Source organism: Artibeus jamaicensis, unplaced genomic scaffold (genome assembly GCF_021234435.1).
Source record: "Artibeus jamaicensis isolate MK-2021 breed Jamaican fruit bat unplaced genomic scaffold, CSHL_Jam_final contig_335, whole genome shotgun sequence".
NCBI classification, from domain to species: domain Eukaryota; kingdom Metazoa; phylum Chordata; class Mammalia; order Chiroptera; family Phyllostomidae; genus Artibeus; species Artibeus jamaicensis.
Genome location: NW_026521800.1, coordinates 2,116,210 through 2,144,146, shown reverse-complemented (window position 1 = coordinate 2,144,146; position 27,937 = coordinate 2,116,210). Strand labels below are relative to the sequence as shown.

Below are 27,937 nucleotides of genomic sequence, written 5' to 3'. Positions count from 1 at the left end.
CTGTACTCTGATAATTTTACAGGTGATGTCTGTCCAAAGGAGAAACAAAATAAGTGTTGAAGGTTAAGAACAGACCTCCATCATGTCTATCATCAGTGAAAAATAAAAGAGATTTCTTTCAGCTAATGAAAACATTCATCTCCTGTAAAATTCCAAATTGTTTCATAGTACAGCTGAATTCCAAATTGAAATTTATTGTCTTTAAGCTTCATTATGTTTTGAGCAATATGTTCTTTTCCTTTAGCCATCTTCAAATGAAATTCAAATGTGCATACCTTCCTTCACTGACCCACATAAAATAAGACATACATTTATTTTTTTCTCCCACTAGGGATGAAGAGTTTGCTATAGGTTCCCATGGTTCATCCCTAGCACTCCCTCTTTATGTGGTATGGCTGGAAAAGACACTGGTAACAGTCTGAAACCATGGAATAGAGTTAGGTGGTTATGCTATATCAGTTTGTTTCTTAATTTATTTTCATTAAAATGTGACTAAGAATAATGCCTGCATATTCCAGTAAATGGAAGGAGAAAATATACTAAACACAGCACTGACTGCTCTCTCTGTGTTGAGCAAACACATGAGGAATGTGTCATCAATCTATTTGCAGCCACAGACTCTCCAGAAAAATATGCAAATACACAAGATTTTTCATTCCTTTTTTAAATTCACCAGATAACAAATGACCTCAGAGTATGAAAGCCTCAAGTGTGAGAAAGAAAATATCTTCTCTTGTTTTTAAAGGCTCTTTATATTCTGTTCTGAGTAAAAGATCGATTTTGCATTAGTGTCTGACAGATAGATGCTTGTGCAATACCACTGGGGTCCCAAGGATATCATTTTCCATATTCCTCAATGTGTGAGGAAAAATGAGCACAACTAGAGAGTGTGTGTGTGGTAGCGTAGGACTTTCATTCCCTTTCATCTCTTTATTTCATTCTTTGTCCTTTGAGGGAGAACAGTGCTTTGTTAACAAAACAATACCTGAAGCTATTCCATAAGAAGTGGCTGATATTAGCAAAAAAAAAAAAAGGATGGTTTTTATGTTTTGTGTGTTTATCTGTTCTGCAGATGCTCCACTTTGAGGAATCGCAAAGACCTCAGGCCTCCTTTTTCGAAGCACAGTAAGGACTTGCCTTCATGTATCTTGGCTGGAGCCAGGGTGCTCAGAACCTTGGGGATGTGGTAAAGCTCACCTCAGATGGAGCTGGGACCTTGGGAGTGAATCGAGGATGGAAATGCTGAGGGGGTGTGGGGCCATGGAACAAGAGTGAAAAGGAAGTGATATCAGAGAGGAGGAAACCTGAAGTGAGTGATTTATGGGCTGATCAGTAACTTGAAAGGAATAGCTGAAAAAATGTTTTGCACCATGTATAAACTCTCTATATATGTGATTATCATACAATGAGAGATTTCTTTCAGGTAATAAACTGAACTAGGACACAATTCCCAACACAGAATTGTTGGTGAAAGGTTGGAAACCCATTTCTTGGGAAAGACTGGCTGTTATTCAAATAGAATGCATGCTTCTTTCATTGGTTAAGTGTTGTTATGGAAAAAATTTGTATCAGCTGAGCTACTCCACACAAACAATCTGTAGCTTATTCCTGGACTACATTTTGAGTAACACTGAACTAGAAAACATCTACAGTAGTTAAAATTACAAGTAGAAAGTTTGAGATTCAAAATCAGGAAAATCTAGATTTAAATCCTATGAGTGTTCCCAGGCAAGTTATTTAATTTCTCACTTTATTTGATTAGGGGAATAATTATGGTGGTATCCAATTGGGTTGTGAGCATTCAGAAGGAACACTTTCTATAGTGTGTTTTGGCAAGTAGTAAGTCCTCAATAAATGTTAGCTGTCAATATTATTGTTTTGTATTTATTAATGGCTTACTCTCTACCTGGCTCTTGCTAAGTACCAGGGATTCAAAGGTGAATGAAATGCAGATTCTCTACTTAACAATCACATAGCTTATGTTCTTTCCGCTTCTGAGATTCTAGACCAAGTGGACATATTGTGGGTGAATCACTCTTCTTATTTCCTCCACAGCATGCTAAGTGAGTGCAGAGGAAGATTAGCATGAATGAAGTCTTCAAGTACAATGAAATGAAAATTTCAAATGTCTTTGTGTGCAAGAACCAGAAGAACCAACTTCAAGTGGCTGAAGCAATAGGAAATGTGTTGGCTCATATAAGTGCAAGTCCAGAGTAGAGTTAGCTGCAGACCTGATTTAATCCTGTGATTCTGCTTCTATTTTTCTCAACATTTCTTTGACTCAGCCTTTTTTGACATTGACTTCACCTCTAGAGTGGCAGAGAAATAGTGATAACCTTTTAGATTTTACATTCTGGACCCAACGAGTTCCACAGAAGAGAATGGAAGTTTTCTCCAAAAATAAGAATGAACTGTCCCAGAACCCCTTGAATTCAATGTTTCCAACCTGAGTCACATTCTGGTTCTGAACTACTTGCAAACAAAAGTAGTTTGCCCTAAGCCTGGGGGGTTTTATAGGAAGGATGAAGGAGAAAATAGTAGTGATCCCAACAGATGTTATGAAAAAAATGAAAACAAAACTTTTTAGGAAGTCCTAAAGGAATACATAGCTACAAGTAAACATACTAAATGTCAGATCTTAAAAAGCAGTTAGAAATAATCTATTGAAGTTCCTCAGTCTATAGGAAAGAAACTCAAGACAAGAAGTAAAGTAAATTGTCCAAGATTGTTCAGCCAATGTTGATATAGCTGTGACTCTAATGTGGGCATTATTATTTCAAATCTATTGTGCTTTCAACACCAGCCTGTTTTTCTCACCTTACCTAATAAAAACAAAAACAAAGCACATAATTCTGATTGTATTTCCATTGCTTGGGGACTTCAGGTGCTGGTGAGTACCATGACATATAGTAAGAAGAAAGGTAAGTGCAGTTTATGTGATATAACTTGTTTACAATATACTTTAGTTTCTTTTGAGAATATAGAATACCTTTCAACATTCTGGTCTTGTATAGTTATTTTGCCCTTTATCAATAAAAATTTAAAAGGGCATTCAGTGTTCAGAAAAAGAACTATAGTACTTGGGGAACAAAGCTGCATTAATTTGCAACAACTGCTATTTTGTATTGTAACCTGCTGTATCATATTGAACCAAATTTGATTGTGGTTGGATTCTTGAGGTTTCATTGTTTAGTTGTGTAGAATTTAAAAATTATTAGGAAGAAGCTTTTATTTGGAGGTATTATATTATTGCTTAATGCATTATTTCATTATATTTAGAGTGGATCCCAGAATAACTCTTATTCTAGTGATCAACCTCACATATTGAAGGCCTTATACTTAATTATTCTAAAAAGTAACCACATGCAGTTTAGTGAATTTTTTTTGTTCATGCCCCTGAAACAATTTTCAGGGAGGGAGAGATTAGTGTAGGAAACCTCACTGGTACTCTCTGTCAACAACTGAGCTGTTAAAGTAAATCTGTAATGTCAGACCAGATTAATGTAAAAAAATCAGTCACTGGGCCAGTAGACCAGGTGTTTACATCTGGCCTGTGATCACTATGTCTCCCCTATGCTGTGAGTTTTAGTGGGACTTTAATGTTACCATGTAAAGATGTATGTAAAACTGGCAATACCTTTTTGGATACACAGTGCCATTGATTATTTCTCAAGTCCCACTTAAGAAGTTCTTGTTTTCATAAAAAAATAATTCTGATGCTTTAATAAAGTGTATAGCTTGTGCATATTTAAACCATATAACATAAATATATCTTTTTTTATCCTTTTGCTTTTTTCCAATGAGTATTGTGCCATTTCTAAATATTTGACACAGCATTTAAGTTCATTAACTCTTCAGATTCAGTGATTCATAGATTTACTCCCAGGTGGAAGCACTTTTGTCCTAGGGATATCAAAATCAGTAACCTTTTAAAAAATATCAGTTACCCTTTGATGTCAATTTGTTTCTCCAGCTGTCTCACAAGAAAATGGATGTGTGCTACTGAGCCACGTTTTCCTACTTTTGAGTGTCAATATGTTAATTCTGACATTGAGCCTCTTTGGCAATTTCTCATGGCATCTCCCTCCGTCCGAGTGAAGATAGCTCACAAGTGAAGAGTATAAGAGAGGAGCTGTGATTTATTCCCAGCTGCTCTTAGTGTACGGTTTCTCGTAGTCTCTTCTAATATTCTAGTCCTTAAATATCTCAAATGAAACTGTTTAACTTCCTTCTAGCTAGGTTATGTTAATTTGGGCACAATGCTTTGACAGAAAAAATGTGTTTTATTTTTCTGAATTGTTATCAGTCTTGTCATATGGGGAGTTAAACCAGTGTAGCCAGTCTTAACAACAGTTTATGAAATATTGATGTATATTTGCCAATAATTAGAGATTGAAGGGAAAAGATGAATTCCTAATAATCTTCAAGATTATATCACCCATTTGTAGTAATGGGGATTTAAATCAAATAGGTCATTAACTCCAGGCCTTGTTTAAAATCCTGATTTTATGAAGTATTTTTGAGTTTTGTATTTTTGATTGGGTAGAGGGGGAGAATGACTATCAATATATCAGTCAATATTGTCTGCATATTATCCTTCCTAATGTAAGCTTGAATTTTGTATATAACACACAAGACATCAATTTTATTTTGTTTCATTTAAAACATTTTAAAATTCTGCTTCTTATTCTGGTTATTTCTTGTCATATGCATCAAAGACTGATATTTTGTCACTTTGTACACCTTAAATTTATACAATATGTTATATCAACTAATAAATCTGGAAAGGGGAAAAAAGGCTAATAGCTTACTCTTAGGATTGGAAACCCTAGTTCAGCAAATTAGGTATCTCCTGCTCTAACCTTGTGTATGCACTTCCTTCCTTTCTCTGTCTAGTACGAAGGTTTTAGTTTCTGATCAAGGTCACTCGCTTAGCCTCCATACCTCATTTTAAGCTCAAAGGTAGCCTCCCCAGATTATAACTCCTGATCCTAGTGAGGCAGTTCAGGCTCTAAAAGTCATCATATAAACAGAAATTGTGTGGATCCATCTTGCCTTCTTTCCCCTGGTTATAAACTCCTTGAGGCCTGAGATTATGTCTTGTGCCAACAATAGAATGTACTGTAACCCAATGAAACATTCATCATATGCCAGGGGTGTGTGTTGGTGACCCAGGCATGGGACAAGCTGAGAGATGTGTTTTATTTAGCTGCAAGGCATGTTTTAGAAAACTTTGAGTGCATTTAAGCAGCGAATGGACTTTCAGGCTTTAAGCATGAGTTCCTGATACTCCAGTAGTGTTAAATCAGGGTACATTTATATAAACTGCTTGTCTCTGAAGGTACTGGAGATAAAGATTGTGAAACCTGGCATTTTACCAGGCTTCTTTTAAGAAAATTCATCCTTCCATCATTTCTAACCTGAGGCCTTCCAGGTACTGAATCCTCACTGCTTATGTAGTTCACATGACATTACTTTGTTCTTGATGAAAACACAAAGGCAAATAAACATCAGTGGCTGGATATAACCACCTCTGTATCATCCTGTGCATATGAGCAGCTCTAATGCACTAATGTCTGGGAGCATGATGAGTTACTATTTGTGACTGCAGGTTGATTTAAGGCCATAAAAGCAAGAGGAGTCCCATATGGCATCAGTGCTATCCTCAACATTCTAAGAACAATGAAAAAATTATTCCCTATTCTTTGATTATTTTGGTGTGTATATTAAGAATAGACTTGGTTGCAAATGATAAAAAATATTGCTTTAAATTAGACAACTATTTAAGAACTGGAATAGGAGCTCCACAGCCATGAAGAGCTCAGACTCTTTCTTATTGCTTCATTCACCATCCTTAAGGCTCATAGAGGCTGTTTTAGCTCCAGCCATCAGGTTTGCATTCCAGCCAGCAGGAAGGCAATTACAGCAAGAGGAGCCCATCCTCCTCTTTAAGAACTCATGCCAGAAATTTCACACACATCTTCATTTATTTCTCATTGTTCAGAGTTCTGTCACCTGGCCATTACTAGCTAACAGAGAAGTTGGGAAGTAAGATTCTTCTGCCAGAGAAATGCTCAGATAAAAACTGAGGGTTCAATTACTTTAGAAAAGGAAAATAATTGTGGGATAGTTAAGAATCTCTACTTCAATATATATAACAAAATAATTATTTCTGTAATAATTTTATCCCTTGTGCAATAAACACAAATATATTTGTTTTCTTCCCCAGAAAATATACATATGTCCAAACATACTCAACATGTCTGAAATCAAACCTGAAAAAGCCCTAGTATCCAGGTGTATTATTTATTTTAAGAATATCTATATTTATTATAAATGACAAATCCTTGCTATGATCTTTTTAAATGCTAAAACATTTTACATTGAGTGCCTGTGGCCATTTTACTTTACTGGATTAATATAATATGTGATTGATTTACATGTTGATTTTTCCACGAGAAAAATGAATCTAAGTGCAGGAAATAAGCAATTCGGAAAAAAAAGAGAAAGGAAAACCCAACACATGAGCTCCACTTAGAAAATCTAATTAGTGCTCATAGCTCACTAGACATCCTGGGAGCCAAATCAAGAGGAGTTTTGGAGCGCAAAAGAAAATGAGATAAACAGGAGTTGGTCAGGAAACCTGAAGGAAGAACATCTCTCCTGGAAGGTGGCAGCCCAACTCTGTGGCCAAAGCAGCTCCAGACAGAAGGTGAGTGCAGAGGGTATTCCAGCAAAGCCTCCATGTAGTGTTTAAGGAGCACTGCTGTGCAGCATTTTAAAGTGCTTGCCAGGAAAAGAGCTGACATCACTCAGTTGTTTAGGGCCTGCAGGGCTGTAGGATGTTGTCTTTGCAACAAGACCTCCTCCTGCAGAGTTTCCATTTCCCTCTATCAGCAGAGGTGCTGGGGCCTGCAGCTGCATCCACCCAACAAGAATCTGCAGGACTCCCCTCTGTATGGAGGCTCAGGAGTTTCTACAGAGAGCACGCAGTTAAGTTGTTCTTTCATAGGAGCTCAGTCTTTGTTGATGTCTCCCAAGCAGCCCTGGCATCTCCATAGGACTACAAGCCATAGCCTTCACCTCATAAGTAGCAGCAGCCCAAGAATTGTACTTTACTCAAGGACCACTGGACCAATATATTGTCCAGAAGTTTACTCGTTATCAGTCTGAGGGTTTATAGAATAAACACAACATAGAAGGCGCTCAGAATAAAAGAATAGAGACACTCAAAAAGTCACCAATTAATGGACTGAGGCTACAAGTCCACATTCCCAGAAAATGAATTTAAAAAATAATAAAAGAGATGACATTAAGACAAAACTACAAAATATTACTATCCATGTCTGTTAAACAAAAATGAAAGACTGAATATACAAATGGACAATCATCAGACCATCTATGAAAGTGGAGCTCTGTAGCAACCTGCTTAGCAAACCAAGCCCTTGTCTACAAAAACTAGCCCAGGAAGCTGGCCTGCTCTAAGTCAGAATTTACAGGAAGCCTCACTGCTATCTTAAATTACCATCCAGAAAGCCAAACAATGACTTCTATATCAACTGGCTCCAAATGGCCAGGACTAAAAGAATGGAAGCTTCTTTAATTTTTGTTACCACTTCCAATTTAGGACTAACCAGAGAAAGCCAAATATACCCCTAACCAATCACATGGGGTACCCTGCTTTGAGTTACCTGGTCTACAGCCTCCTCACACTAGCAGCCTCCAGGCAAGACACACTGGAAGTCTTTCCTTTCAGTTACTATAAAACTGTTCCATTCCTCTGTCTCCCTTTGAGTCTCTGCCAAAACACAAGTGCTGGTAACTGCTAGAGCAAGGTCAAAATAAATGAACTTTTCCTGTTCTCATTTAGTTGGTCTTCATTTATTTCCACAGAAATTATGTGTCCTGCAACTCCAATCTCATCAGCTCTCAGTGCAAACTCCACATAATCACCTTTACTATCATGAAATATCACCTTTATTGTTCTCTTCTTGAAAGCCTTTCCCTTCCAAAACATAACTACTAATAGCTTACTGTTGGACCAGAAGCCTTACCTATAACATAAACTGTTGAGTCAACACATATTTTGCATGTCATATGTATTACATACTGTATTCTACAATATAGTAAGCTAATGAAAATGAAGTGTTATTAAGAAAATGATAAGGAAAAGAAAATACATTTACAGTATTGAATGTATTAATTTTTTAAATTTGTATATAAATACAATACTCATGCAATTCAAACCTGTGTTGTTCAAGGGTCAACTATATAGTCTGATACCTTTGGCTTACATTATTCTCATTACCTTCTGAACACACTTGGTATTTGATATCTCCAGTATGCATTTAGGGATGTGGATTATTCAGTCCTATATTACTTGTTGTCTTCATCTCTAATTTAAATGTGTTTGAATGTCTTTCCAAAAACTCCTGGAAAATTCATTAAGGGGTCTCTCACAGTGGTGCCACTCAAATAGGGTTTACATACAGCATCAGCATCACCCTGGAATTTTTTTTATAAATACAAATTAATTGGACTATGCACCAGACCCATCTAAACAGTAGCTCTCCAAGTGATTGCCAGTCACAATACAGTTTGAGAGACACTGCCCTACAGCCTTGGGCACTCTTCATAGGTCATAGGAAGTATTCAGTGAATACTTGCAGAATTAAATTGATTGTTCCCCTTTGAATGAACCAAAACTTCAAATAGAAGCACCGCCTTTTGCCTTCAAGGACTGAACAAATGCAAGTGAACAGTACGCCTTTGCCCTGAGAACACAGGGTAAAACACTCATTAAAAGGCAACTCCTCCCCACACATTTGGCCTTCCTACACTTGAAAGACTTCAAGGAGCAGAGGTTTTTATAGCCTGTGAAGACTGAGTTAAATACTAGCAAATGCAGACTTAACAATAGTGCTGAAGCTGGTATTAGAAGGAAAGTCTTAAAGAAGAAAGGAGGTTAATGGCCACGGAGAGTGCTGAGTCCTATCCAGCAGCTGGATCAAAAGCCTGACACTCAAGTGAATGAATCCTCCAATACCTTCAAGCTGTCACAGCAGAAGAGGGAATGGATGAAAGAAGGTGAAAAAGTAAGCAAAAAGAAAATATGTGCATGGGTGTATAACTATGTAACACAAAGACACAGACAACAGCAGTGGTGATAGCCAGAGGGAAAGAGGGTAGGGGAAATGGGGATGGAAAAAGACTTTTCTTGGAGAAATGGGTGCATGATACAGTGTTCAGATTGTGTTTTATTGAGTTGTATATTTGAAACCTGTATAATTTTGTGAACCAATGTCATCCCAATAAATTCAATAAAAAAGAGGGAATAGTGCTATCACAAAAAAATGACAAAAATGGAGGGTTTTTTTCTCAACAAACATAGAAACTTCTGCAACATCTGTACTCTGGAAATAGTTGAAACCAGTTGAAGAAGTCAAGAATGTAAAATTGTATTTGGGGGGAAACTTGCACGCTGTCTGCACATGGTGTGTAGCTACAATCTCTATTGGGAGAAAATAAGCCATAGTAGGCAGATCCTATGTACCTCTATTAGCTTTACTTTAAGGAAGTGAGACCAGAAAACCAGATTTTTTACATCTTTCTTATATTTCAGAAGACATATGAAGTTGGCAAGAAAAGGAACATCTGAAATTAGAAAGACTGTAGCACTGGCCTTGGATGTAGAGTCTAACTCTCCAAGCCCTCTCATTTTTGTATCACTGTGTTTTCTAGGTTGTCCATGGGGTTCTTTTCTAATGAAGGCTGCAAAAGGGGTCCAGAGACAGGCTTTGAGAACCACCAGCTGGACACACTGAAGGACCTACAGACAACCTGATACAAAAATCAGGGCTGCTTTTGCTAAGGGAGAGGAAAGATGCTCCTTGGACCTAGTAGGTCCCATATCACACCTTACCACAGAAGCATGTTTCATAGGAAAAGCAGGCTTCATTTTAAACAGGACTTGCCTCTGTTCTACACATATCATGCTCTCCTAAAAAATCAAACTAGTGCCCATCAGTAAATGAATGGCTCAAAAAACTATGGTACATTTACACAATGGAATTCTATGCAGCAGAAAGAAAGAAGGAGCTCCTACCATTTGCAACAGCATGGGTGGAACTGGAAAGCATTATGCTGAGTGAAATAAGCCAGGCATTGAAAGACAAATACCATATGATCTCACCTTTAACAGGAAGCTAAACAACCAAACAAACAAGCAAGTAAAATATGACTAAAGACACTGAAATATAGAACAGGCTGACAGGGACTAGAGAGGAGAGGGGAGGGAATTTCAGGGGAAAAGGGGCAGGGGTTACAGGAACAAGTATAAAGGACACATGGACAAACACTAAGGGGGGTGGAAATGGGAGGGAGGTGGGGAGCACTGGGTGGTGGGCTGGGATGGGAGTAAAAGACAGAAAACTGTACTTGAACATTAAGTAAATTAAAAAAAAACAATCAAACTGGAAAGTATCGTCTGAGGTTTGTTATTGGCAATGCTCTATATGTTATGCCAGTGAAAAAACTGATGATAAAAAGCAAATATATAAATAACTCAATAATTCCTCCATCTCCATTTTAAAGGAAAAATATGATAAAATTCCATATGAAGACATGAGCCTGCCTGAAGATGGGAAGGCTGGTAAATACATTGAAGCCACCTTAAAATGTGAGTCTTATTGTGAAACCATCTGAGCAATTAGACATGACATTGCAGAATAAATGACTAAAAGCCAATTATAGATCCCCTGGGCTCTCAAGAGACTTCATAAGAAATTAATACAGGGAAAAATAGAAATCATCTGAACTACAGCTGATGAACATGTGTGATGCATTTTGATCACCAAAGCTTGGCAACAAAGATTATTTTCTACTATTATTTGTTAGACTGGAAAGTCCCTTCATCATATTTCTTGCCTGTGTTGAAAGGCATTTTTGGATTGAAGAAGAAGTGGTAGGAAGTGAGGGATGCAATGAGGATGGTAGTTGGCTGATATATTCAGAATAATGGGCGATTTTAACCTGCTGTGGGTAACCAAGGGGTCCACAATATGAGTGACATTCCATAAGGCTGATCCATTGGCAAGTGCCCTAAGTAATGGGAGTATCAGGATTGAAGTGTTCAGGACACCTAATATATGTTGCTCTTCTTTGCACTGATGACCTTAAGGAAAATCTCTCCCACTCCCCACTGAACCTCCTGCAGCACCTAGCAGAATACCTGGCCAATACAGCTGATACCCAGTGCAGTGAATGAATGACAAGCAGCCTGGCAGGGGGAGGCACCTAGGTACCAGAAGGTCACTCTCTGCCATAGGCCTCTGTGTGTGGCCCTGAGAGGCAGGCAGTGCTGAGCACAGTGCGGCCTTTTGGAGCTCACCTTTGGCTCCTTCTGAGCTTCAAGATTGATGAGAATTTCCCTATACCAATCAATCAATTATCATCAATCAAGTATCAATCTCCTGTAGCACTTAGCCGAATCCCCGACTCAGATTCTCTGAGCAGTGACATAGGAGCAGTGCTCCATTTGCATTGCTTTCAGATTTGGAAGCCAAAGTTTAAAGTGAGTAGCTGGCTGTTTAAAGCAAGATAGAAAGTAAAATCCAGCTCTCCATACACAATTCACTGAAAGACTTACTTCCTATTTTTTGTCAGCAGCCCACATTGCTTTCATTGATCAGCAATAGTTACTGACTTTAATTCATTATTTATTCAACACATATTTTGAACTACATTATATCCCAAATTAGGTTTTTATAAAAGATATTTGTCATGGGAGCAATGAAGAAAATATTTTGAAGTTTATAAAATCATTTAAACAGGCTTGTGATTAAATTCTGAAAAGACTAATGTTTAATATGGTTTTCCCCCCTGAACTATATTATTTAAAGATAAATATCATTTCTATTTATTTCTCAGTCCACCAATAGTAGAAATTTGATACATACTTGTTGGATTAATGTATTCAGTTATCTATTGCTGTATAAATACTGATCCCAAAGCTTAGTGTCTTGAAATAGCAGCCACTTTATTTAATTGCTCAAAGTTTTATGATTTTGGTAGGACTCAACTGTGCAGCTTGTGTCTACTCCATGTGGCACTAGCTGGAATGCCCTGACTGTGGCCGAGCACCCATTTCCAAGGTGACTCACTCACGTGGGTAGTGAGTTGGCATGAACAGGTGAAGTCTGGCCTCAGGTAGGATGCTGGAACAGCTGGGCTCCTCTTTCTTCAGTAGTCTCAGAGCCTCTGCTTCTCCCCCTGACATTTCCATATAATCCCTCCACATGGAAGCTGAACTCTATGAGTATAGCTAGACATTTTTATGCTAGACTTTATAGGTCACAAAAATCACAAAGTGGAAGCTGTTTGGACCCCCTAAGGATTAGGCTGAGAACTGGCACACTGTCACTTCCACTACACTCTGCTGGTTAATGCCCAAGTTCACTGTGGGCAGGTGGCTACTACACAAGGGCATGAATACAGGGAGGCATGGATAATTGAGGCTATCTTTGCAAACTAGCTAATTCAAGAATAAATGAATAAATAAACATAATCATTAAATAATACTTCAGGTTTGAGAGGATGTTTTAAAACAAGTCAAAGAAAGCACTGCATAAAACCATATGTATTACCCTAGAAGGCTGCATACAAAATGAAAATATAGTACAGAAATACATGAGTGCATTTTAGACCAAGTCAATTTCCATAAAGTGCAATGATACCTACACAACATTACTGGTTCTATTCTCCCCACCAAAAATCTTTTTAATGAGCTTCAAGGGGAACACTTTATAAAGTATATGATTGTCTAACCACTATGCTGTGCCTCTGAAAGTAACACAAAATAATATTAAATGTAAACTTCAGTTGAAAAACTTTTAATAAAAAATAATAATAAAAGAAGGAATTTCAGTAATCAAGGTCAATGTCATATAGTAAGTTATGGCTGTTGCAGGACTTCTTTTTGGAACTGATGCTAGACTACTATGGCACATAGAATATAAAAGGTAGGATGGACCACTCAAGATGCCTAATATTATACATCACTGTACCTGAATTTATTGAACATGAAGAGTGTGTATGTAAACTGTTTTTGTTTAAGTTAAAAAAGAGTTGTGGGAAATATTTTCATTGGATCACAATATATGTCCATACTGTACAGCTAATATTTCCAACGCTATTTTAACAATTTATGGTCACTATTATGATAGGAGAAAAGCACTAACAAGGAACATATTCACAGGAAGGACTCTGGCATATTTATCTGCAAGCTTCATGCAGAAATTGCTGAGTGAGCACTAAAGAAAAGAGAACTTACCCAACTTTTTGGATGTATTTTAGGGCTCAAACATATGATTATGCAATGGCCTTTGGCTTGCTTTGTAAATTTAAAGATCTTTATCCAGAAGTTCTGCTTCTAGGAAGATCCTGCAGAACATTACATCCTTTCCATTTCCGGCCTGGCTTCGCTAGAAGCTCCCATTCCAGTTTTCAAGTTTGTTTTTTGTCTCTGTTCTTGCTCCCCTTCAGAATAGTCCAACAGCCCTAGTTCTGGAGTTTTACCTCAACAGCAAGAAGGTGTTGTGCAACCACAAGAGGGAGCAGACAGTGATTGACATTAACCGGGTAACCTGCTGCTGGCATCTATAAGCTTCATTGGAAGAGGTTGATGAGATGCCCAGGCAGGTCTGCTCTTTGACCTACTTAGATGTGGGCTTCCAAAGAGAGCCAAGAACAATACAAAAAACTGATCTGTTCACTTGACATACTTCATTTAAAATTTTTCTCTGACCCACTTTCCTGACAGCTTCTTTAGGTTAGAAGGTTTTTCATTGGCTTCAGTTAGAAATAGACCCACATATATCTTCACATACACAAGTGCAATCAATCAATTATAAATCTAACTCCCCATTGACAAGTGTGAATGGCAGATGAAAGTGCTGAAGAGTTTCTGAACTGAAAACTCTGACAATAAATGCTGACTATGACCAGCCCCTCAAATATCTGAAATCATTAGTAAGTTAAATATTCATTGTCCTAAATAGTGAGAAAGTATGGATGATATCAATTACTAGGAAAAGTTAAAATATTCCTCAAGGATGAATGAAGGTTGCTCAGTCCCCACCTCCCACGATCAGTAATGTTTAGTGTTAGTTAGCTTTGTGCCAGGGGCTGCACACGGTGTTTCACAAGAAGAGGAAACATCTTCTTCTTTGATCTTCATAACCTGTGAGGTAGACAGACTTGTGATCATCAGTCTACAGGTCAGAGAACTGAGGTGTGGAGGCAATAAGTAATTTGCTCGAGATCACATAAGTAGACGGCGAGGAAGCCTAGGTTCTAACTTCAGCTGCCATATTACCCTTGGGGACACTGAAAACTCCCACTGAAGTTGCACCCATACATGCACACATGTGCATATCCATACACGTGGGGAGTTGGCATTCTGGCAACTTTAATGAGGCAAGCATTGCTTGTAGTGCCTCTTCAGAAAAGCCTCAGGGGAGTTTTCACAAAGGCTAACAATGACATTTAAAACCCCAAGAAGGATTTTACAAAGCACCAAAAAACTGTTGGAATCTCTTCAAACCAGTCCAGCCAGAAATCTGGAGATTCTAGAAAGCCAATGGAGAGTGTTTTCTGTAGCTAAACCCCATGGCTAACACATACCCTCAGGAATCCTTCAGTCTTCCCCCTGCCCCTGCACACACACTCACAAACAGTCTTATTGCAATACTCAGAAAGATGGACACACATTTACAGATATGGTTGGATATGCACACTCACATAGAAAACATACTCTTATGGAGACACACACACTCACAAGTACCCTTACACCCACACAAGCATACACTCATATATACACACACATTCACAAATACCCTTATACACGCATAGTTATACAGACACATACTCGCATATGCAGTTGTTTAATGGGAATAGACTTTCAGTTTTCCAAGATAAAGAAATTCTGGAGATGGATTGCACAACGGTGTGAATATATTTAACATTACTAAATTTTATACTTTAAATGGTTCATATGGTAAATTTATGATTTGTGTACTGTACCACAATTAAAAATAACAATAATACTTTCTTCTAGCCCCTTCTTGCCTGTGAGGTTTTTTTTTTTAATTTGAGAAATCACCTGATAGTCTCATGGGAACTCCTCTGTAGGTAACTTCTTTTTTCTTGCTACTTTTAAGATTCTCTCCTTTAATCTTGGGTAATTTAATTATGATGTGTCTTGGGGTATTTCTCCTTGGGTCAACTTCTTCAGAACTCTCTGAGCTTCCTGGATTTGCATGTGTATTTCCTTAACCAGATTGGGGAAATTTTTCTTCATTATTTGTTCAAATAAGTTCTCAATTTCTTGCTTTTCCTCTTCTCCTTCTGGCACCCCTTCAGTTCAGATGTTGGAACATTTAAAGTTCTCACAGACATTCCTTCATTTTTTTGAATTCTTGTTTCTCTCTTCTGTTCCAAATCATTGATTTGTGCCCTGCCTACCTTCCTTTCACTGTTGGTTCCCTTTATACATTTCTTAATTTTGCTTTGTATAGCCTTCAGTTCTTCCTTTATTTTGCAGCCATACTCAATCATTTCTGTGAGCACCCTGATTACTAGTGTTTTGAACTCTGTATCTAATAGGTTGGCTATCTCCTCATTGCTTAGTTCTTTTTTTCTGGAGTTTTGATCTGTTCTTTCATTTGGGCCATATTTCTTTGTCTCATGGCACCTTACATTGTAAGGGGTAGAGCCGTAGATATTCACCACAACAGGGCAACCCACCTTATTGTGCTGTCAGGGAGGAGTCAGAGAGGGAACAGTGCTGCTTGCTAGCTTGCTTAGCTCTCATCCCACTTTCTGTCATTTCCCTGGCTTCCCACAAGCAGATTGTTCTCTTTCAGGTGCTGATTCCCAGGTGGGTGGGATTGTGTATATTCTAGGATCCTGTGGACCTCTTCGTTGGACTCTTTTATGAGGCTAGGAGTTTCTCCTGCTGCCAAACCCCCCACAGCTTTTTACAGGCAGAGGCTTTGAGGCTTTATTTCTCCATGCTGTAATCCTGGGTTGCTCAGTCTGTCCCATTCTCCTGTTGTTCCTCTCAGTTTATCTACATGTGAATGTGGGACCACTCAGTCTGCCAGGCACCACTTCACTCACCTGATCCCCCAGCTGCCACCTTGCCTTGTGGCAGCAAGGACCTACATCCAAGATGACTCTATCCAGAAAAGCTATCATTTAGAATGGAAGGTCCGATAAAGTGCTTCTTGGATAAGGTCAAGTTAAAGGAGTTCATCACCATCAAGCCCTTATTATATGAAATGTTGAAGGGACTTTCCTAAGAAAAAGTTAAAAACTATGAACAGTAAAATGACAACAAACTCATAACTATCAACAACTGAACCTAAAAAACAAAAACAAATTAAGCACACAACTAGAACAGGAACATAATTACAGAAATGGAGATCAAATGGAAGGTTATCAGTGGGGAGGGAGCAGGGGGAGATTTTGGGGAAAGGTACAGGGATTAAGACATATAATTTGTAGGTATAAGAAGTATACAGAGGTAGATTAAGATAGTATAGGAAGTGGAGAAGCCAAAGAACTTATATGTACGACCCATGGACATGAACTAAGGGTAGAGGGGAACGCTGCAAGGAGGAAAGTGAAGGACAGAGGGGGATAAAGGGGAGAAAAAATTGAACAACTGTAATAGCATAATCAATAAAATATACTTAAAATAACAATAATAATACAGATAGTCACTGCAAGGGTGTGTGTGCCTTAGTTAAATGACTCATTGTAAGGAGAAAACAGCTTTCTGCCATTTGTCCTTCCTGGGGGTTCTGCCCCCAAGAGAGACAGCCCAGCCATCAACTGCTCCTCCAGAAAGCGGGTCACAGTGATGGCAGGGTGATGGCAGGGCACCAGCAAGAAATGGCTATGCCTGGGGAGGCTGAGCAACCAGAGGCGTCTGCCATCTGGAGCTGTCACTGGCATGGATTAGACTCTCCTAGCAGGAGAATAGGGAGAAGAGTTGTGGGAAGGGAGGTCTCTTCTCTTAGACCCCAAATTCTATTGCTGTGGGGCTGAGCTAGTGCTTCATAAATTCCTTCTTGGGGTTTTAAGTAGCACTGTCAGACTTTGTGAAAATTCCCCTGAGGTTTCCTAAAGATGTGAATGAATGCAGAGGGTCACTCTCCTTCACCAACTGTTCACTACTGAGGCTGAAACATGGTTATAAACATTTTTCCTAGCCTCCGTCTCATTCTCAACCCTAACCCACCTCCTTCTGGAGTGGAAAGTTTCCCCCAAACTCCTCAGGCTTAAGGGCACTGGAGGAGAAAGACTCCCACAGGAGATGGACTTTGATCATTCACGTCGGAGGTTTGGCATCTGTGTACCAGGCCAGGTGTTATTTATATCCACTCATCTCCCTCAGCTGCTTACATCTATAACCAACAAAATCCAGATGGAAAAAAACAGCAGGGTCTAGACATGACTGAGTTTTTTGTCTTTTTTGTTTTGTTTTGTTTTGTTTTGGGGGGATGTGAAGTTTTGCACGTCAATCAAATAAAATTTGTTGAAAAAGTCATTCCTTGAGCAAATACAGTCTGCTTCCCAGATATTACAAAGAAGGAGAAAGATAGTACTTTATCTAGAGAGAAGAGGTTCCATACCATAGAACTAAAAACTCAAAATTAAAGAGTCAAAATAAGGAAACTTGGATCCCTCTTCCCGCAAGTCTTCTGTCACATACAGCTCCCAAAGATTGCTAGGTGATTGTGACAGGAGCCAGGGTTTCTAAGTGACTGTTTAGGCATTCTTGCCCTGACCCTGGAGTAGGCAGTGAGGTGTATATTCCAGGTTTCTTCAAATTGCAATCAACAGAACAACACTGGGATCAAGACCCCTTCAGTTGCACAGAGGTAAGAAGGTGTTTTAGGGCTTATGAGCTCAAAGAAAACACATCTCTTCTCAGATATTCCATCTAAGCATGGGAAGCCAGAGAAATTGGTGGGCCAAACTGCATGACCCCAGTGACTTTCCCACTAGCGTGTTCTCTTTCTCCAGGACATTGCTGTGACCCAACAGCAATGTCTGGAAAGGAGAGTGAAAGACTGGCTGTACTGTGATGAAAGATCCACTGTTTGATGACACTGTTTGCTCTGAGATCCACTCCTCACCTTTCCTCTGCTTCATTCTGTCTCTGGGCGGGGTGAGGACGGTGTGCAGACAGGAGTCAACACAACAGACCTGAGGCTGCTCTCCAGAGAAAGGTCTCCTTGCAAGGCTGGCCCTAGGCTGGGGTCCAGAAACTTGGATTTCAGGAGTTGTCCCACTACTCCCTAACTGACAAGTATGGCTCTTTGTGCCTACATGGTTTGCACAGAATATGATATATGATGAACAGTGTTCATCCTCTACTTCTGAGAGTGTGGAGTCTGGTATGTGCCTGTGTTACCAACTTCAAATGACAACTCTGGGCTCTGAGTCTCAATGGTCTCACTGGTAGATAACATTTCACAAATGTTGTCACACTTCTTTGCTGGGGGTGTTAACTATGTCCCATGTGACTTTCAAGGATGAAAACTTGTGCCAGGCTTCCTTCTTCCTTTGTCCCTTTGTTGATTTTGATTTGTATCTTTTCATTTTAGTAAGTTATTGCTGTGAGGATGACAGCCTGGTGGGTCCACCTTGTGAATCACTGAATATGGGGAGGGGCTTGGGACACCCCCTTCCAATATAAGTGTGATGGTGCCAACTTCTCAGGCTGTGTTCCCCCATCTCCTTCATCAATCGACTGCAGCAAGTGCGAGAAAATGGAGGGCAAATGAACGACAAGCTAGGATCATTCTTCCCTCCGTTTTGACCTCAGGCAGTGAGTCTGGTAATGACTGAACCTCTGGAAATTCCAGTCCTTACCACATAACCCTATGCTGTGATGACAACAATTCTTCCTGCTGTTGCTAATAGCTGAGTTGACTGGCCTGTCTTTGTTTGGCTTCTCTCTTCTATCACTCATGCAACAAATCCTTGTGTAAAATTCCCTCTTTCAAAAAAATACCTAAAGTGGTTTTTATTTTCTTGGCAAGACCCCACTTGCTACCTTCTTACACTATACCACCTCTGTGCCATGCAATAGATGTTCAGAGATAAAAGGCTTGAAGACCTCAAGCCTACCCACACTGCTGCTTCTGTAAAAGTCACATTTTCTGGCACAGCTCATGGTTCAATGGATGGCCAGAAAACTTTGTTCTGATTTCTATGTCACAGGACTGTGAAGAAAGGTTCTGTAACATGGATGGTCTTCAACCACATGCAAGGACTTGGTATGCTCAGGCACTCTCTTATTTGCTAGGCACACGTTTCCTTTCAATGTGCCTAATTTGGTAGTTTGGAAGAGTTAGGAAGTTAACCAGCATGTGTGTATTCTCACACAATAATCAGTGAACCTCAGGCCAAAGTGACATCATGATGGTGGTTATGAGGGTGACAAGCCTGTCCTGAAATGCTCAACACAGCCAGGGTGGCCTGGCAGCTATGCAACCTCATCTGGAGGGTACAAGGCTGCCCACTCTTCTCACAACCTACGTGGGCAGGGGTAAGCAGCAGTGCAGCACACTCAGGCTTGATGTTTGCCAGAACTACCAGCGTGTGGTGACACTTTCTCCGGGGCCTTTCTCTACCACTCAACAAAGAGTATGGAAAGGATAGGCTTTGAGTAATTGACTGGTCAGTGGTCTCTCATTGGGGAATTCTAGTTGAATTCTCCACTCTCTTATCTAGTGAGGGTACAGCTAAGGAAACAGAAAATGGTTAGACAGTGTAAGGAGCAACATGACAAGGCAAGCTCCTTGCAGGGCACCTGAGCAATTCTAGGTTGAGATTTGGAGGGTAAATAAGTAACAGTCTCTTAGTGAGAGAAGGAGAGGGAAGAGGCACAAAGTAAGAAGCTCTTTGTGACTGCATCATAAAATGCAGTGAACAGGGTGCAGGTGGGGGTGGTGAGTGAGACAGTGTGTCAGAGAGAGTGAAAGACATAGGTCTAGAGGGTAAAGCAGGACCTAGGCTGTACAGCACTGTGTCATCTGATGCTTGGAACTTGTAGTAAAAGCAAAAATAAATAACAGAAAATTTTATTCAAAGTATTTGATATTAAAGTTGACTTCCACAGAGCTCATCCTGACTGCACTGTGGAGAAGCGATTGGAAGGGGTAAATGGGTACATCCAAGAGATATTTCAGAAGTAGAGTAGAAAATGTCTGTTAGAGGCTTGGATTGGGGGGCTTTGGGGAATGAGAAAGAAGTGTCAATAACAATGCTACTTGTTTGGCTGGGCAACTGGCTATAGGGTGATGGCATTCATTGAGATAGGGAACTCCTGAGATGATCCAGGTTTTCAGGGAAAATTATTAATCTCATTTCAGACATGATGAATATGAGTTACCACTGGGACATACCAAGTAAAGATGGCTGGTGGGCAGTTAGATGGGGGAGTTTGGCATCCTGTAAAAAATCACAGCCAAAGACCTAGATTTAGGAGGTGTCAGGATATAGATAGAACTTGAAGGCATCAGAGTTGCTGAGATTATTAAGGGACCTGTGCAGCACTGAGGACACCCTGGAGAGTGCCATGTCTTAGAGGCCAGGGAAAACAGCCTTCAAGGCTACGGTGGGCACCAGAGTTCAGTGCTTTCAAAGGTTAAAGAAATGAGAATTTAATCCTGTCCTTTGGATTTAGCACAGGTCATTGGTGACCTTCAACTCCGGTTTCAGCAGAATGATGCGAGCAGGAGTCAAGTTAGAGAAACATGCAATGAAGAGGAGAAAGAGGAACAAGAGCTGGGTGGATGACAAAGGGTTTCAAAACTATTGAAGAGACCTGACTTTAAGTTGTGTGCATGCTGATGGGAAGCAGCAGCTAGAGGGAGGGAAGGAGCTAAAGATTCAGGGGGGAAATGGGTGAGCAACACAGCAAGGCCTGGAGAAGAAGGGCATGTGGAGCACAGGCAAAGGGCATCCTTGGCCATAGACCAGGGTGTGTGAATCCTTCCCACATTAGCAACAGGAAGAGGGAAAAGGCTTGTAAGGTTGCAGGTAAGTTCATAGATTTGGCAGCAGAAAATTGAGAGACTGTATAAACAATGACATCTCTTTTTTCTCTCTCTCCACAAAATTAGAATAAGTGGCAGGGTCAGAAATTTGGAAACAGTAAAAGGTTAGAAATGGACATGACAGAAAATTGGAGTATTTGGAGAAATGAAGACTCAGAAAACAAATGGAAAATTTTAGAAGAAAAATTATTTTCTTTTTTCAATTATTTGAAGATAAACCAAAATGGTTTTCCAAAAATATTGCTATTTTCTAATTTGTGTGGAACTCTTAAAAGTACTTACTCATTTTCCCTCCCCCTGGGCACTCTCTCCTACAGGAAGTCTGTGGTTAGGTGGTGGCTGTGGCTCCCATGGTGGTTGAAGAATACAGACCATATCCCTCAGCTTTATTTATACAAAAAGGACATGTTTCTCTTGCTGTATGTATGGTCACAGCTGTCTGTGACCTGTCTGTGCAAGTGCACACCCTCCTTTCTGCCAAGCCCCACCAACCTGGATAGCAAAAATCTAGACCCTTCTAGCCCTCCTCACCTAAAGGAAGAGGGTGGGGTCTGCCTCACACTGCAGTGTCATTAGCTGGTTCTTCCAGCCACCAAGTGAGAAGAAAGAGGCACAACTTGAGGTGGGGCTGGTGGGGAGAAGCTGTGTTGGGAAATTGGGAGTAAGGGGGCCAAAGGTGGGGAGAATGGTAGGAGGAGTGCCTACCAGAATAACAGAGCAGGATGGAAGAAGTAAATAAAAAGTCCAGAAGAGGTTCGATTGCTCCAGCTGTCAAGGGGGAGGAGAAAACCCTGTGGGATGGGGGAGAAGGGAGGGAGCTCTTAGGAAGTTATTTAAGAGCCAACTTTCTTGTCGTTTTTTCCTGTGTTCTTTTGAGGAAGTAGCCTGGAGACACACAGAGCCAGCCTGTGTTAGGAAACCTCAGGAGGGGACTGCAGGTAAGTGGCTGTTACTTCTGCCAGCATAGCCACAGCCCTGAGCCCAGTGGCTGCCTGGGGCCTTCTGTGTCCACCCTCCTGAAACTGGATCTCTCAGGTGTCTAGTGGGAATTCCAGGGGCTGGGGGTCCAAGGCAGCCCCACATGTTCAATTCCCCATTCTTGGCCCCTAGTTCCACACTTACCCAGCCCCTCTTCTGAGTGGGACTTCTCTCAGGCATTCCAAGAAGCATTCTTGAAGGCACTGCTTGCTAAGAAGGCCACCTAATGGGAATAGGGAAATTGGGGGTCTTAGGGGGATAGACTACAGAGAAAGGACACAAAAGATTGAAGAAGGGGTGAAGTAGGGCCAGATAAGAACACTTGTTTGACCGCATCACCATGAAGGAGCTGAACTTGAGTACCTTCCCCTCCCTCAGACCTGAGAGAATAGAAAGCTTCTGTCCACCTCCACAGGCTCCCCTGTTCTCTGCTTTATGGGTTCTCTCTCCCTACAGGCTACTGCATAGTTGCAAAGTTCCGTGCTCTTCTCTCCCAAACTCTTCACTCCCCACCATGATCCCACAGGCCACCCTTGCTGTTCTCCATCAGAAGTTGCCATTTTTTGCCTTCTCTCCCTTTTCTCTCTTCACCCTTCTCTCTTCACCCTTTTCTCTCTTCTTCCTCCATGCCTCCCTATTTCACTGAAGACTGTTGGCAAATGTGTTTGTAGATATTTATGGATACCTATTTAGACTGTATACTTCTAAACAGTGCTGTCTCCTTCCAAGACCAAACACCTGAAGTGGTTCTCTTGTCTCCAGCTATGTTGCCTTTGCTCAACATGTTCTGGAGCAGTCTCCCCTAGTTGCCTCTGTAACAGTAGTTCCTCATCTTTTGAGGGTGTGCCTGTTTTTGAAAACAACCAAATCACCAGGAGTCATGATTGAGTAATCCAGGTGATTAAGGGCACAATTCATTGGGGCCAGAAACAAGTTCTCCCTTTATTTGGTCAGTTGGTCAACAAGTAATTACTGGGCCCTAACAGTAAGGTATGCGGCATTCACACTGGCTCTTTGCCTGCACCGATTCCAAAGGAAGGGTTAGCAGGCTTAGAGTGAAGTCAGTGTCAACCCCACTGACCGAGTAAGTTTAGAGAATGGGCTATTTACAGCCCTATTTAATTTTCCATCTCTCCCTCTCACCAACCCAAACTCTCCGTCACCCTTACCCTGTTTCTTGTGTCCTGGCTCCTAAGCAGTTACCACTTTCTCAGCCTACTGAGTTTACTTCTGAATTTTGTTGGACTGAGCCCTAACCCCTGCTAGACCAGAAGCTCTCCAAGGCAAAAATCTTCTTTCTTATTTTTGATATATCCCAGGTGCCCAGACCACAGCCTGGTCCATAGTGGGTCCTCAATCGATATGGGCTGATGAATTTGCAAACACAAATGCTTGGGAAGATGCCACCTATCTGGACATGGTTTCCTGAGTTTATTCTTCAAAGAGACTTAAGCCTCATAAGTCCATGTGAAATGAGCATGTGTACATGCATGTAACATTTCTTACAAAAATATTGTCTTAAGGATAATGAGAAAAAAAACCCCTTGCTCTCCAAAATCTTTGACATTTTTATGTCTTCTAACCATCCCCCTTTCTTCTGCTTTCCTTATGTTTTTCAATTTTTATGAAGTATTTATTAAGCATCTATTAATTATATTTATTAAAATTAATATTTATTAGCAGGCATCATGTTATGATATTTTTTCTTTTTTTCACATTTTTATTGTTGTTCAAGTATAGTTGTCTCCATTTTTCCCTGACCACTCCCTTTTTGCTTTCCATATATTTGACAAATTTCTCCAAGATCCTTGAAGAACTCTATTCCAACATGAGACTAATCCTCACTACCACTTCTCACTTTTTATTTATGTGAACCTCAAAAGGTGTTGCTCAGGTGCTATAACATACAGTTATGTCTGCTTCTCTAATTTTGAAGCCTTGTGTCAAATGTAACTCTCTTCATATTCCTTTTCAGTGTCTCTTTTTTAGGCCCCAAGGATCTTGTAAAGCTGACCATGTCAGAGACCCCCAGGACCACCTTTGGAGGCAGGAGAGCTGTCCCACCCAACAACTCCAATGCCGAAGAGAATGAGCCCCCCACTATGGAGCTGCAGGGCCTGGTGCCCCGAGGAGTCAATCTGCAAGGTATAGACGGGCACCTCCAGCCCAAGCACAGCTGGCCTCACCCCTCCTCCCCACAGTGCTGCTGAGTCAACACCCTTTGTTTCTGTTGAGCTCTCCCAGAAGGGGACTCCCTGCCAATCTCTAGTTTTAAAGAAAGGCCTCCAAAATAATCTTTTGAGTGGTAAAAGTACCAAAGACCTGATTGTTGTTCCAGTTCTGCCACTTAATAGCTCAGTAATCTTAGAAAAGTCACCTCTACAAAACAGGGGCATTGGCTTATTGAGGCCTTTCCAGCTCTACTATTCTGTTTTTAAGAATGTTCTCTAGCTGGAAGTTTCCACTTCCCAAATATTGTGGCTGTTTTGGTTGCCTGGCTTGCACCACCTTCGTTCTCCCTCCTCCCCCCTTCTACGGTCTATGCATTGCTATGAATTTCAGAGCTGACAAGAGATGCCAGAGCCTGACAGTAATGGAGATGGAAGCCCTCTATTTCTCTCCAGAGCAGCCTGCAGAGCCGGCAAGGCAAGCTGCTTTCTCTGCTCTTGCATCTGCAGATCTCTAGGGATCTGCTCTGGGAGTAGCAGCCAGCAGCTGACCTCCACTCATCCCTGTCAGCTGTGACAGGGCCCAGGTGCCAACTGTGCTTGGTGACACAGACACCATTCTCTTGGCCAGGCAGAGACATGTAGGCTCATGTCCCTGAATGTCATCTAGCAGGGAGCACTTTTTGTCATCAGTACACATGTACCAAGACCCACTTTGCTCTGTGATTGGTTTTACCAGAGGGTAAGCACCCACTTGATGGGTTAGGGCCCAAGATCACCCTCAGATGCCTCATCAGCAAGAGACTGTTATTGAAAGCAGAGATAAGGACAGTGCTGATCCCCACAGTGCAGCAGGTCAGACCACCTGGATGCTGTGGGAGGCTTTGACCATGCTACCCTCATGTCTAGATGGCTTGATATCCAATTGTGAAAACTGAGAGACATTCAGTACCATCCATCAGGTACCATTCAAATTTGGAGGAGAGGGCTCACAGAACAAAGGGTTTCTTTAGCTGAGTAGAGAAAGCAAGACAAACTTGTAAACATGTGGCTCCCAGCTCTCTCCCAGTGAGTGCTGCACTCACTAAAACTCCACCATTAGAGCCACAGAACTGAGTTTAAATGGACTTGCTGATCAACTCATCTAAATCCCCATGTTATAGGTTAGGAAACTGAGGACAAAGTAAGCAATTGATGTTCAACTCCTTCACCACCTGGTGCAGGAGTCCTTTTGTTTTTTTAAGAATGCAAATAAATTGGAAAGTGTGCAGACTTCAAATTATCAAGTAGGTTACCTTAATGTATTCAATTTTCTAGCAAAATTCCCCTCTGGCAGTGGAGATTCTGGGACCCAGGGAAGGGTGATGGAGGGAGTACACAGGAAAAACAGAGAGAGAGGTGCAGGCTCTATCACTGCGGAGAACCGTGAAGCTACATAAAGGCAGTGTGATGTGGGAAGTGGCCCCCTGGTCCAGGACTCAGAAGACCTGGGTTCCTGTTCCACATCTGCCTTTCACTTACCCTGGGACTTAGGCGAAGTCATGTAAGCCTCTGTTTTTCCATCAGAAATGGAAGCCAGACCTGCTTCACAGTTGTCATAAGGATCAAATGACTAGTGCTTGTGAGAGTTCATAGCACAAAACTGATACATGCTCATTGATTTAGAATATCAATTATCATAACTCTACATTGTCAGGAGCCCACTCTATCTTCTAAGAGAAATATATACAGCCTGCAGCCTCTGTATATCTGAAATCTGAACAAAATGTTGTCAATAAGAAACCAAAACTGACAGACAACTTGAGCGGGGAGGTGAATTGAAAAAGATCCTGGTTTTATTGTGTTTTGTGTTTTTTTGGAGGCAGAGGTGGAAATTATTTTTAACTAAATGATTTTGAAAAATATATTATTTGCTAGGTAGTCATATGTCCACACCCAAGTGACATTCTGGGACATTTATTACAAGCCCTGGCATTGGAGTATAAGGATTCAATGATTGTTTGTAGAATGAATGTACAGTCAGTCACTTGAGAATTAAATGACTCATCAGTCCTAGAGTCATTAGGATCCTATTACTAATAACAGCTTCTGGATTTTTATAAACATTCATTAAGTTAATATTTCTCACACAAATAAGCTAAGTGCTACATGCTATGAGGGTAAGGAACCTGAACCCATGAAACACAGTACTTAGTCCCAGATGAGTAAGGCAATAAGTAAATAACTAAATAAATAACAGCATTTGATCAACCAAAATAAATCATCTGATAAAGTAGACCTGTCTCCAAGTTTTCTCCAGCATTTCAAATTTTTGTTTAATTATGCTAAAATAGTTTTCTGGCACTAAATATATAAATGATTTCTCCCCAAACCATCCCTGCTAAAGCAGTCATGCATTTAATGACACCTTCTTGCAATTCACCCAGTGGCCACTAGTGGTCACTAAGAGGACTCATTTGACCTGGATTCCCTAACTGACCATGACTTCGGCTCCAGGAGCGCAAAGCCCAAAACAAATTCTTTCTTCTCATTTATTTCAATGGAACTTTTTCTCAAGTGTCCTTTTAGCAAGCCATTCTTGTAAAATTGACTAACAGAGCCAGAGAAGCAAGAGGAGAAAAGAGGGGGTGGGAAATGGCACATTTTTCATTTTGTATAATCCTATGACAGCAAATGTATATAATACATACTGGGTGGGTGGATGTAATACCTTTAATTCACAGCTTTCATAATCACTTGCTAAGAATTAATTTAGCTTATAACTCACTATCTATAAACTTAAGTAAGATTCCTCCCATACAGCAGCACAATATTTTAAAAAAACAAATATTTGAGGTGGCCTTGGAACCCTGGAGAGGGGACCAGCCAGTCAGCAGTGGGTTTAATGTCCTCGTGTATTTTTAAGGATCCTTAGTAGCCCCCTTTGAACTCAATTACAGTTGAGAAAAGTATGTGAAAATCTCTTCAGATTGTTTGAATTTGCAACTATTTCTAATAGGCTGTTCTGCACACATACTTAGTATTCTGAAAATTTCTTTACAGCCTTCTTGTCTCAAAGGTTATTTTAGCAGGAGATGTAAGGTTCTGGAACACAACCTTACATTCTCGGGCTTGTTTGACTCTGCGTTATTAACAATAGGCAATCGTTCGCAGCAGTGAATGTAACACGTGTTTGACAGGTCTAATACACAGAATTCAAACTGGAAAGCAAGTTGGACCTATTTTTAAAAATCAAATGCAGGCAGAATCTAGTATTTATTAGGATCTTGTTTCTTTCCGATCATTTCCTTCCTCTCACTACTCCACGTCAGAACTAAATCGTTAATCTGCCCTTTGTGCGAAGTAAACCTCTATGGATTCAAGGTCACTGAAAGAATAAGAAAGGTGTGATTAAGAAATGATATTGCATAGAACCTATTTTTTCATTTCGTTTGAGGAAAAGCACTGTGGTTACCATCTATGTGTCTGGAACTATGCCACCCTCTCTCTAGGGACACCAAGATGAAGAGGTCAGTTCCTGTCCTCAAGCAGCTCTCTACCTAGTAGACAAAACAAGTAAAAGGAATGACTAGTAGTGCCAGTGGATCAGGAAAGAGGATGATGAAGATGAATGAAGTGTCCCAGGCAGACAAGAGCATGGAGTAGCGTTTTTAG

At 40.5% G+C, this 27,937-nt stretch overlaps 1 protein-coding gene across 1 annotated transcript in view; it reads left to right on the top strand.

Annotated features, from left to right (window-relative positions):
• The first annotated feature begins 21,097 nt into the window (after positions 1 to 21,097).
• F13A1 (coagulation factor XIII A chain) overlaps positions 21,098 to 27,937 on the top strand; it is a 187,340-nt gene continuing 180,500 nt past the window's right edge. Inside the window, exons 1-3 of the mRNA XM_053664120.1 lie at positions 21,098 to 21,120; positions 22,015 to 22,075; positions 24,091 to 24,260. Of these exons, the coding sequence (XP_053520095.1) occupies positions 24,131 to 24,260 (130 nt within the window). The 5' untranslated portion in view covers positions 21,098 to 21,120; positions 22,015 to 22,075; positions 24,091 to 24,130. The remainder of the gene's footprint in view (positions 21,121 to 22,014; positions 22,076 to 24,090; positions 24,261 to 27,937) is intronic.